Here is a 12,022-nt window from a genome sequence, read left to right as displayed (position 1 = left end):
CTCTCCACCAAGCAGAAATCAGTTTGGAGAGTTTGGCTCGTTCCAAAGACTCAAACTGGGAGTCCTCAGTAGCCAACTCTCCCTATACAATCAGTCTGTATCCTGCAGCTAATAAACATGCTCATTACTGGGCTTCTGAAAACTTAATTAAAGCTGGAGAGAAGGAGGCAGTGCCGCCCCAAAGAGGAATAATCCACTCTGTGGTGTAACTCAGCCCTTGTGTACATCAGGGAGAGAAGCCTGAGCCCTGAATGTCAAAATCCTCGTTAGATTAATGAATACTTATGGGGACCTTATAACATGACCCCTGTGCACAGCCTCTTATATTTTACTATTAATAAGATGATTAAAATTGTTGGGGAGACTTTACAGACATGGATTAAGAGGAATATCTTAACTGATCAAATTACTATGAACAAGATGTTTATAATTGTGTGCATAATTGTATTTAAAAGCCCATGTTCCTGCAACACTGTATGCTTATTATTTTAATTAGTCTACAAAATTATTTATTAATCATATTACATTTGTTTGTTTGTTTGTTTAAGTATTATATCTAACATCTAATCATTATATCTTTTTTCATTCTTTTTCACTTTTGAAAGACTAAACTGCACAGTCATGAACTTAAAAAGCACACATTGATCTTCAAATAGGATCCTTATTATTGATAGTCATGTTGGCTTGGAAACAGGATAAAATAGATGGCTGGTGGTACTTGAGTGCTGGGATGTCTGAGAAAGAAAGGGATAAGCAAAAGTAATATTTCGCTTCAAATAGAACAGAAGTGCAAGGTTTATTCACTGCCAGTGGGGAGAGGGTTATAGCTTTTATATGTCTGTTATTAAAGTAGTAGCTAATGAAGCACCCACAGACAAGAACAGAGAAGGAGAGCTGGCATTGCAGCTAGCAAACCTGCCCATGGCCACCTACACCTTTTCTTTCTATTTCTTCTGTTGGATTGAGAAAGAGAGCGCGGCTTTGACACACACAAATGGACTTCAGCTTATAATGCGCAATTAATAACTGTGGAAGTGCCAAGACAACAGGTCAGAGTCAGTGAGAATAGAAGATATCTGAGATACAGCCTCCTAAAGAGTGACACAGAGAGAAGGACACTGTGTATTTACATACATAAATATACACTGAACAACTTATCTCTGTGACGACCTAACTGAATAGTTTAATAGCCTTCGCAATGACATAATAATAGCGAGACCGAGGCAAGATGTCACTCTCTACTCCAGTGAATATGTACATGCTCCCTTTTTTAAAACAAAAAGAAATTAATAATTTTATTCAGCAAGGATGCATCAAATTGATCAAAAATAACACTAAAGGTATATTTGTAATGATACAAAAGATTTCTGTTTAATGCTCATGTTAAATGCAATTTACAGGCTATCCATCAAAGAAACCTAAAAAATGATCAGTTTCCCAAAAAATATTAAGCAGCAACTGTTTTCAACATTGATAATAATAAAAAATGTTTTTTCAAATCAGCATATCAGAATGATTTCTAAAGGATTGTGTAACACTGAAGACTGCAATGTCATTGCCATAACAGGAAATATTTACATTTTAGAAAATATTAATTGAAGTAATTGTAAATTGTAATAATATTTGACAATACTGCTCTTACTGACCCTAAAAATGTAAAAATATATCAATGTATATCTACAGGTATGGTAGATTTATTTGTCTTGGTTACAAACAAGTTATTATATCCACCGTCGGAAAGAAAATTGTTTATTAATTACATTGACCTTTTCCCCATTGTAGTGGCAATATTTGGAGGAAGATGCCATAAAATAGTTTATTACACTGTTGGTTTTTCTGCTAAATTTAAACAGTTAAACAATTACTGTATGAAGAAAAAATAATAATCCATGACACATTGAAAATTTAAGGTAATATAAAATGCCAAACCATTATATGGGCAAGCCAAAAAACAAAAAAAACTACTAAAACACCCTCTGCCTTCTAACCATTTCCTTCTCAGGCTTGGCTTTATAAAATGAAGCAACGTACTATACATGTTTCATCAAACACTTCAGTTTCTCCAGAATAATGATAATATGTCACAAGCCCATAATTTTAACCCCCTCCAGCCCATCAACACTGAAAAACTCACCCTCTCCCATTTAAACAGCCTTAAGAGACTCATCTATCAAGACCCAGCAATTAACAGCACAGCAGAAATTGTTTTATTTCGTAATTATGTTGCGTTTTTGGTGTATTTTATAGTTCTATTGTCAGTCACAGCATGTCGGGAAAAAAACATCTTTTGTGGCCCATGGCAAACAAAGTAAACATTATATGACAAGTAAAGGTTAAACGATTGCAGAAATTTTATTTATTTTAAGGTTTAAAGTGAAGTCTTGTTTAACATTATGTAGGCATATTCTTGGAAACGAGCTGGCAGCAGAAATCACACAACAAAACGAAATGTTATCATTTCATAAGTAAACGAGTAAACAATTTAATAATGCAATTGAAAACAAGGTAATTCATATGACAACTAAAAACTAATCAAATTAATGCAGAGATTTCAATATTCATAAGGGTTCATTTTTAAGTGTCGTCAATACGTCAGTTTTGTACGTTTAAATGCTGAAAATACGTAAGTATTTGTATGTTTAGATGCTGAAAATACGTAAGTATTGTACGTTTTAATGCCTGTAAAAACGTAAGTAAATGTACGTTTTATAGAACCACATGTTACGTAAAATACATACGAATTATCATGAGATCACGTTGGCTCATCAGAATCAGATGTGATTGCTCCAGTCCAATGGAAACAAGATTTTCTCTTTCTTTCTGCCTCTTTTTTTTTTTTCAATCATTAATTGAAGCGGTGGCAGTCAGGGCAATACCTGATTAGGCAACTCTATTCAATGACCTAGCCTGGATGGCAGATCCATCGTGTAATAACGCAGGAGATGGATTATAGCTTTTCTGCCGAGCAGGCAAAAACGAGTTCCACCGCCATTCACTGCTTCTTATTGCTGTACAGAAATCCATTAGCGAGGCTGTAGCACACTCTTCTGCTAATCTCATATCTGTCTCATCCAGCACACAGGGAATACTAGCGCTCTTCAGTCCATTCCACTCTTTCTTCTTTTTCCTTTACTTAATATCTAATTTTTATTGATCAATGTACCAGTAACCTGTTTTTACAATAACATCTGTCTCTTTGTCTATTCATTAAAAGTGGGGTGAATCACAGTCCAAAAAGTTTTGGAGTTTGAAATATCAGATTTTTAGGTAAACTGTAGGTGCAGAAACCAAATAATAACTTCCTTATAGTTGTCTCTCCACATTAAACTGGAAATTAAATATTTGTGTATTCACAGCTGAAATACAAACCCATCTGCACTGAATGCAGGAAACCCTTCAGGGCTCGCTCACTATATCTCGCTCCTTTATTTTCTCTTCTCTATCTCTGTCTCATATTCATATTCACCCTGATAAACACTTATGCCTCTGTCATTGTCTCTGTTCTTTGTGCCCACACTTCTGTATCACTGTGGAAAGGGAGAGGTCAGTACATACTGTATAGATGAGAAAGAAAGAAAGAAAGAAAGAAAGAAAGGAACGGTGAGAAGTTCTGCAGACATTTTAGGCAAATGTCTGTAAATGGATTTTAAGGTATCCCTGAGTCTGAAAATAGATTATTATTATTAACATATTCCAGGACAGTTGGAGTGGGGATAAATTGCCTGGCCTAGTCAACGTTTTCTTTGTGAGCTGGAATTTAAACATATAATCACTGGTGATGGACATTTGCGATTTGCCTGCGGAATGAATGGAGGGTGAAATCAAAACTGGACAATCGGCTTCGCACAGTAGGCTGTGATTTCCAATGAATAAGAACGAGTTGATTTAAATGAATTCGCACTGCCCAGAGGAACTCTCGGTGTCCTGGTTTGATCATCTGTAATGGAACGGATGAAAGTTTGGTCTGTGCAATTAGAGAGTAACAGTAGGGAGAGATATGAATAAAGACAGCTGGCAAGATCCAACAAAGGGATGAAAATCCTAATTTCCTCATGATCATAATACCAGACTGCATGTGACATGATCTGGATACATCAGGCATTTCATTTGAAACAAATGGGAAAACAGCCACATTTTATTATAAATGTATTAAATAAATTTTAGTAATATTGCACTTTTAAATTATTTGTGAAATATTATATTCACAATATACTGTATGCCTTATTCAGTAGCCTACTCTCAGAAAAAAAGGTACATATTGTATGTTAGAGTGCCATCCTAGTAAAAGCTTTGTACATTTATTTTTGAGAAAATATATAATATAATCTAATTAGGGCTGTCGGTTTAACGCATTAACTTAATCAATTAGTTATGAAAAATAACGCGATTAAAATATTTTAACGCAGTTAACGCGCTGGCCCCGCCCCCAGGCCTGTATGTCATCTTACATTTCATAGAGTTGACTGTTGACAAATATGATGCAACTCCATACATGCAGTTATGCCCTATAATTCAAGATATTGAGGCAAAAAATGTCCCTGTATGAGTTTTTGTCTCATATTTATATCACATGATAAGCAATATCACACCAGCAGCGAGAGCAATATCACACAATGCTGTTTTTGTCACGAAGAGCACGAGTGCATATATGTGATTTTGTTCAACGGTTCAGTAAATAAGTAAATTTTTTGTTATATTTTAATCACAATATTGTCGAAAATATTATATTATTACTCCAAAGAGAAGGGAAAACTTGAAATCGCATCATATGACCCATTTAACGCAGTTTACGCACTGGCCCCGCCAGTGCTCATGTATGAGTTTTTGTCTCATATTTATATCACATGATAAGCAATATCACACCAGCAGCGAGAGCAATATCACACAATGCTGTTTTTGTCACGAAGAGCACGAGTGCATATATGTGATTTTGTTCAACGGTTCAGTAAATAAGTAAATTTTTTGTTATATTTTAATCACAATATTGTCGAAAATATTATATTATTATATTATATTATATATTTTAATATTACATTATATAACGAAAATGTTACCTATAAAGCCACCTCAAAACTGTTGTGCGTCTGTGAGCAACATAGCAGTGTTTCGTTTCTGAATGAATCCTCGTTTTCGTGTGAACCAATGATTCAAAGGCCCATTCAAAGAGAGCCATTTACTTAATTCCTGAATGAATCGAATGAATGAATGACTCAAAGACAGTTACTGACACCTGCTGGCAGTTTTAGTTTCTTCTTTAGAGTATCATTTCATTTATTAAAAAAGTAGATAAGTAAGCAAGAAAGTAAATAAATAAAATAAATAAAACATGGATAGTTCACCAATAAATAAATAAATACATTCTGTCATCATTATCCTCATGTAGGTTCAAGCCTGCATGACTTAGGCCTACTTTCCTTTGTGCAACATATAAGAAGGTATTTTCAACAACCAACATTTGGTTGTTCATTGCATGAACAAAAAATACTGAGATGTTTCTCAAATTATCTTCTTTTGTGTTCCATGGTTTATGTTAGGCTGTTGTATCCTAAACATTTATGTGTAATACATTTTATGGTGAATCAAATAAAATATTTCTTTCTAAAGCTGCTATCTGTAATGTCTACTTGATACTTTCTCATTTAACACAATAATAGCCTTAAATAATCTTTTGTGGGTATTTTATTTGCACAGCCACATTTTTTTAATTAGATTAAAAACTTTAATTGACTGACAGTCCTAAATGTAATGTAATAATTATATTATATTATATTATATTATATTATATTATATTATATTATAGCTAGAGGATCTGTTTCTCTACTGACAAGATCAGAGAATATATTAAGAGGTTGAGGAGGATACATGACACTACAGTACATCATGTTCACAACAGGACATTCATGTCCTTACGATGGGACAACACCAACACTGAGAGTGAGAGGACTGAAGAGAGATTGGGACATAAAGAAAACCTGGAAAAGTGATAAATGTTTGGTGTAGAGGTAAATCGCACAGTTGGCCGGCTTGTCCAGACATTCTCTACTGTCACTAAGGTTTATGGTCTCAGCAGAGCAAAGCTATGTTCTGAAGTACTGAATATCCATTAGATTTTTAATTTAAAAATGTAGACCATTCATTTTTATTAAAATTTTACAATTTTAATTATTAAATTTTTTTTTTTTTTTTTTTGTGGGAGGGGGCAAGCAGTTGTATATGGAGTTCTACGTGACATGACTCAAAATTTAAAGAACTATAAAAATGTGTTTGATTTAAACAGGTATTGGTAACGTTGTATTGCATTGCAAGTAGTTTAAAAATAACAATAAACATTTAAAATATTATTTTAAATAAATACACTCAAATGCAACTGTGTATCTCTGTGAGCACTACTGAAGGGATGTTCATGGAGAAGTATATTGTTACTTTATGTCACTGACTGCCTGCCAAATGAAATTAAATAGAAGTTCAAAGAAGATAAACTTCCTCCAGTGCCTAATTCTTTAACTGGAATCATCGTACATATTTGTTGCTCTGAAATCAGTGAACTTTAGTAAATATAGGGAGGCGTTTCCCCACAAGGTGTATGATAGGCTGTAGAGTATGTGCTGAATTAGCAAATGCTTCATTATATCAGTGCTGTTTCACCATGTTCTCAGAGACTATTAGAAAATTTCTCGGTAACACTTTATTTCGATAGTCCACTTTAGACATTCTATTAACAGTAAGTAACTTTGCAACTACATGTCAACTAGCAGTTAGTAGAGTATTAGTAGACTGTCTGCTTTATATCTTCTAACACTTTCTTTGTCAACTTATTCTACTAACCCTAAACCTACCCTAACAGTCTACTCTGAGAGTTAGTAGACATGTAGTTGCAAATTAATGAGAATTAGTTGACATGTAGTTGACATGTAGTTACAAAGTTACTTATAGTTAGTAGAATGTCTAAAGTGGACTATCGAAATAAAGTGTAACCAATTTCTCTCTCTGTGGTTTGATGCAGTGACTTTATTATTAGATTGCAAAGTACTGGGCAGTATGACAACTCTGTAATTGATTGATTAATTTATTTATTTATTTATTTATTATCATAAAGAAATAAAGTTGAAATAAATGGCATAATATGTTCCTCGATGCGATAGACTTTGATTTGAAGTGGCTTAATGGTTGCAGATGGCCATCAGCTCCATCAGCATCAGAAGTATTTGGTGGGATTTGATTTGTCACACATTTGAACATGAACGTGGGAAGTGATGCCAGGATAAACCTTCCGCATTGGGAGCAGAGTTCCGATCTTCTGCCCTTTCTTCAGGTTATAGCCTTTGGTCCCAGGATTTTTTCTTACTGTCTGTTCCAGTGGTACGTACTGAATTGGGGGTAAAGGCATTTAAATTTGCTACTCTCTTTGCCTGGAATAATTTGCAAATTAAGTTGCAGCTTGGGGAGCTGGTTTCATTGGCCACTTTTAAAGTGATTTTAAACAATTTGAAGACTGAAACATCGGACTGTAGATGTTTTGACTAGTTATGTTTTGATATCCTAATACTAGCCTATTAACCCACATTGTACTTCTCATACAGGATGCGAGTAATGTTCTGAAGCTGCTTATCAGGGCTATTTATCCGTCAAAAACACAGAAGTTGGTTCCCGTCTATGTACTCTGATTCCCTCTTGTGGCCAAACATGATACCACCAAACCCACAATTTAATTTATACTGAACGTGGGAAGTTGCTTATGATAAGAAACCCATTTACCCATCCCTGACTAATGGAAAGCCATAATGACATTTGTTATTGATATGACGTTATTTGAAATATGAGAAACATTGGTAAGTTTTTCTACAGTCCACTGTGTACAGATTACTCAGCAGCATATCAGGACACTGGATGAATGCAGGGGAAAATGGAAACTTAAAAGAAAGCAGGCCAATTTCACTTTAGTGCTATAATTTAGCCTGGTAATCAGTGTAAAAGAAATACATACTATGAATATGTACACGTGTTGCTGTAATGGAATCATAATTTATATGATGCCATGAGTGGTAATAACAAAAAAAAATTTTTGTTTTGCTAGACTTGATGACTAGATGTGCAGCATTAATCCTGAGTAGCCATATTTTGACCACATGTCATTTTAGATGTGAGATGTAAATGCACTCAAATAGCAAATGCTGTACATGGTTTGAGGTCGGTGTTCTGCTTCATTGTATCAGCACTGCTTCACCATGTTCTCAGAGACTTTTAAAATATCTCTCCGACATATACACAAATGGACTTCAGCTAAATGCGGAATTAATGGTTGCTACAAAGAATCACGAATAGATGTCGGAGCAGCACACAAAAGGACACGAAAAATAAAAGCAGGTTGGCTTAAACTAAACGTGAACATTCATTAGAGCACACAGCCACACTACAGATTCAAATGTCATATGATTATTTTTGACTTTGCTTACTAATTATCAATGTGTATAACTTTAGTGCATATAGCAGACACTGTTTTGTATTTCTTTGTGAATAAGTCCAAAAAAACAGGATAATTTATATGCTATGATGGTACAATTTATCACTGAGAACATAATAGTCTTCAAAACTTTATTGTTAGATTGCAAAGTGCAGGGCACCAGCATAAAGAAAGAAAGCTGATATAAATGGCACAAGATTCTGAAGTTGTTTGCAGGAGGCCATCAGCTCTATCAGCATCAGAAGTACTTGGTGGGATCTGATCTGTCACACATTTGAACGTGAACGTGGGAAGTGATGCCAGGATAAACTTTCTGCATTGGGAGCAGAGTTCCGATCTTCTGCCCTTTCTTGAGGGTCCCAGAGTAACTGACTGGCTTAACATAGAACAGCTTGAAGCAGAGACCTGCCAAACAAATCATGTGGGGAGATAGAAGATTACTGTGAGATTATGACTTCGATGTATGAAATCTTTTTCCACATGTCCTATATTACTAATAGTATTTTATCAAGCAAGCACTTTGTTATTTTCTACAAACATGAAAGTCTATAAAATTAAGTTTTGCTACATTGCTATTAATGCTTTTAGAACATTTAACAGAATGTGAAGATGTAAGTACAAACCTTCTCCGCTCAAGTTAATGCCATCATTGATAGCATTGTTCTTTTTGTATGGTACAGCTTTGCCGTTCAGCTTCACATCAAATGGAGCATAAACCGTGGCTCCATCAGCACACACAATGTCAAGACCCTCATGTTTCCGTTTTCCACCGTCTCTGCAGCACAAACACACATAAAAGAATAATTCACCACAAAATTGATATTCCGTCATAATTTACTCAACATGATCAAAACTTTTTCAAATCTTAATGCACAATCAAACAGGACGCATCAAGCTAGATCTGAGTTGTGTCATCAAATATTATTTGTTCTTGTGTGTATTGTGACAGTTTTTCAGTGAATAATAATGTTAGTACGCATCAATTTCCACTGTATGAAAAAAAACAAAACAGCCTGGTCTGTTTGGAAAATATCTTATGTTTCAAAAAAATGAAGATATGGATTTAAAACTAAAGCAACAGGTGTGTAAATGATGATGCATTTTATTAGTATGTTGTCTATGGCGCAGAAGATCTTTGGTAACATTGGGCTGTTGTTGGGTAGTGTCAAGTCTGTGCGGTAACACACTCAAAACAAAAGAATGATATCAATATATCATAACACAGCCTCCACTAAATGTGTCATCAATGACTTCTGGGAAGAGCTATGAGGAGAGGTCAGAGAAAACTAAATTTGTTTGAGAGATTTGTTTGCTCCATATAAGGGGAGTCAGAAGAAAAAAAACAACAACACACAATTTACCGACTGGCTCCATAGTTTCCACAGCCATACTTTGTATCACATCCTCTTTTGCGGTTACTTGAGTTACCACTGCAGAGGGGGCCAAATTTCACTGCGAAATGAAAATAATTTTCTGTGTTACTTTATGCTCTGTCTGTCTTTATATGTGTCTGCCTGTTTGTCTTTTTCTTCATTTACATTTCATACCTTGACTAGTATCAACAAGACAGCTGCAAATCACTGAAAAAGAGACACACATTGAGACTTTAATTTGCATAATTCGTTTTTTGTTTACTTTGCATTTTTACTCTTTTCGCAATGTTTTTTTTTATTGACACACCATAAAACAGTCAAATTTAGCACATCTTAAAATGGTAACAATAAAACTAATCTAAATACTTATTCTTGTTTGTGAGAAAATGTCATGCATTTAACTTATCCTTAAACAGATTCAAAGTCAAATTAGAACATGTTTTATTTGTGCTGTAGACATGTGCTTTTTTTCTTTCCATAAGCAAGTTAGAATAACATTTTTAAGGGAATCTTTTTTTTAGGTTTAAAAAATGTTTTCTAGTTGAAAGCTAATGTCCATTTTGCAATTAAATTGTAATTTCTTACCAGCCAAAAGCAGAAAACTGAAAAGGATGTAAAGTCTCATGGTCCTGTAAGCATTTGTTTTCAGATGCTGTCTTCTCTGCTGCCGTCCTCAGTCTGGTAGGAACATTTAACCGTGAGTTTTTATATTTTAGCTGGGGTCATGTGGAAATTCTGTGGAAATTCTGTTTTCAACACACACAATCCAAACACAATGGCATTGCATAACAGCCAAAAAGGGGAATAACAGACCAGTCTCTAATTTAAACATGCTTTCTATTGCAGTGAAAATAACCCAGTACAAAACATACAACGCAAACTAAAATCTTGCAGTCACTCTATTATGACCTCATTATTATTTTTCTCGTTGGATATTGTTTTGTTGGGCTTTGTCAGTTATTCTACAATGTGCAACTAAATGTGGTGGTTAAAAAAACCCACTAACTTATATTATACTTATACACAAGTATACATTTACTTATATTATACTTATACACAAGTATACATTTTAGTATAAATTTTTTAGTATAAATACATGTAGTATAGAGCTCCTTTATCAATCTAAGCCCTTTGACAGTGTGCATGCAAGTGGGGACATTCCAGTTGACCAATGAATGTTTGCAAAAAGCAAATGAAGCCTGCCCTTGTGTTTCTCCTTAAATCAATAATTTATAAAACCACTGAATATGGGAATCCAAGTGAAAAAAATAGACTGTTATTAGGAATGTCATTATACGTTTCAGTGACAAGAGTTTGTGGAGCATGTCTAAAGGCTGTAATGTATCATTAAAGAAGCTAATGTAGAAATAAAAAAATAATAAACCGTTGAATTATTGCAGTCTGATTGCAAATAAACCACAGCACAGAATCAGTTCAACTGTCAGTTGTTATGGCCAGCTATTTCATGTTTCTCCTTTTCTGTTTCTACTGCTTTAAACAGTGACAGGACAACGTGAACATGCAGACAGTTCAATAACAAAGCAAGAGGAAGAATGAAATCAAAGGGCCGTTTGTTGTTGTGAGTCAATTTAGGGCATGTTAACTGTACTCTTACAAATCAGACATACTGTACATATTCTTTTGTGTGTGTTCATGAATATAATGCACACTTTTGTATTTGCCTGTTTGTCAGTATATACTACAGTATGTTGTAACCTAACCCAACCAATAACAAACAATGATACCATTTAGAAATCATCACATTTTTAGCATCACAGAGAGAAATTGGTGGCATCATAAACCTTTCGTCTTCAGTCCAATCAGGCGAATATCCATTTTGCAAATTCTTCAAATTTTCCTCAATCTTTAAAACTGACTCTTGGTAAGTCCCTTTTTCAAAAAGGTCGGATGAAAACTAGCGGCAAGCAAAAGAGTGTTACAATTTGTATCTTTTGTAATAAAGTTGTTATATAGCCTACCTTCATTTTTCTCACCCACATGTCAAGTAGAACATTCACTTCCAAAGTAAATTTGAAATTATCCACATAACTATTTAAAATTGTCACAAATTCATGAGCTGTATTGATCACCCAGATATAGATACAGAATACATCATCAATATATCTATACCATTTTAAGATACATGGAAGAAAAGGATTAACATCACTATAAAATATATAACAATGCT

The 12,022-nt window shown here is 34.3% G+C and overlaps 1 protein-coding gene across 1 annotated transcript; it reads right to left on the bottom strand.

The window, feature by feature from the left end:
• Nucleotides 1–8,578: 8,578 nt before the first annotated feature.
• LOC107740129 (leukocyte cell-derived chemotaxin-2-like) lies at nucleotides 8,579–10,529 on the bottom strand. The gene is made up of 5 exons (XM_016552449.1): nucleotides 10,420–10,529; nucleotides 10,009–10,041; nucleotides 9,823–9,913; nucleotides 9,085–9,236; nucleotides 8,579–8,866 (listed from the first exon to the last, which is right to left on the bottom strand). Exons 1-5 carry the CDS (start codon nucleotides 10,457–10,459, stop codon nucleotides 8,700–8,702), a joined length of 483 nt encoding a protein of 160 aa, XP_016407935.1. The 5' UTR covers nucleotides 10,460–10,529; the 3' UTR covers nucleotides 8,579–8,699.
• Between the last annotated feature and the right edge of the window lie 1,493 nt (nucleotides 10,530–12,022).

Source organism: Sinocyclocheilus rhinocerous, unplaced genomic scaffold (assembly GCF_001515625.1).
Source record: "Sinocyclocheilus rhinocerous isolate Xijiao unplaced genomic scaffold, SAMN03320098_v1.1 scaffold584, whole genome shotgun sequence".
NCBI classification, from domain to species: Eukaryota; Metazoa; Chordata; class Actinopteri; order Cypriniformes; family Cyprinidae; genus Sinocyclocheilus; species Sinocyclocheilus rhinocerous.
The sequence above is the reverse complement of the archived record's forward strand: the minus strand, read 5'-3'. Positions and strand labels throughout refer to the sequence as shown.

Bases quoted from the DNA above. Each gene is read 5' to 3' on its own strand.
- LOC107740129 (XM_016552449.1), bottom strand. From the start codon at position 10,459: ATGAGACTTTACATCCTTTTCAGTTTTCTGCTTTTGGCTG. The intron at 9,237-9,822 runs GTAAATTGTGTG...TTTGTGCTGCAG, and splicing joins GGAAACTATGGAGCCAGTCG to AGACGGTGGAAAACGGAAAC. The intron at 8,867-9,084 runs GTTTGTACTTAC...TTTGTTTGGCAG, and splicing joins CATTAACTTGAGCGGAGAAG to GTCTCTGCTTCAAGCTGTTC.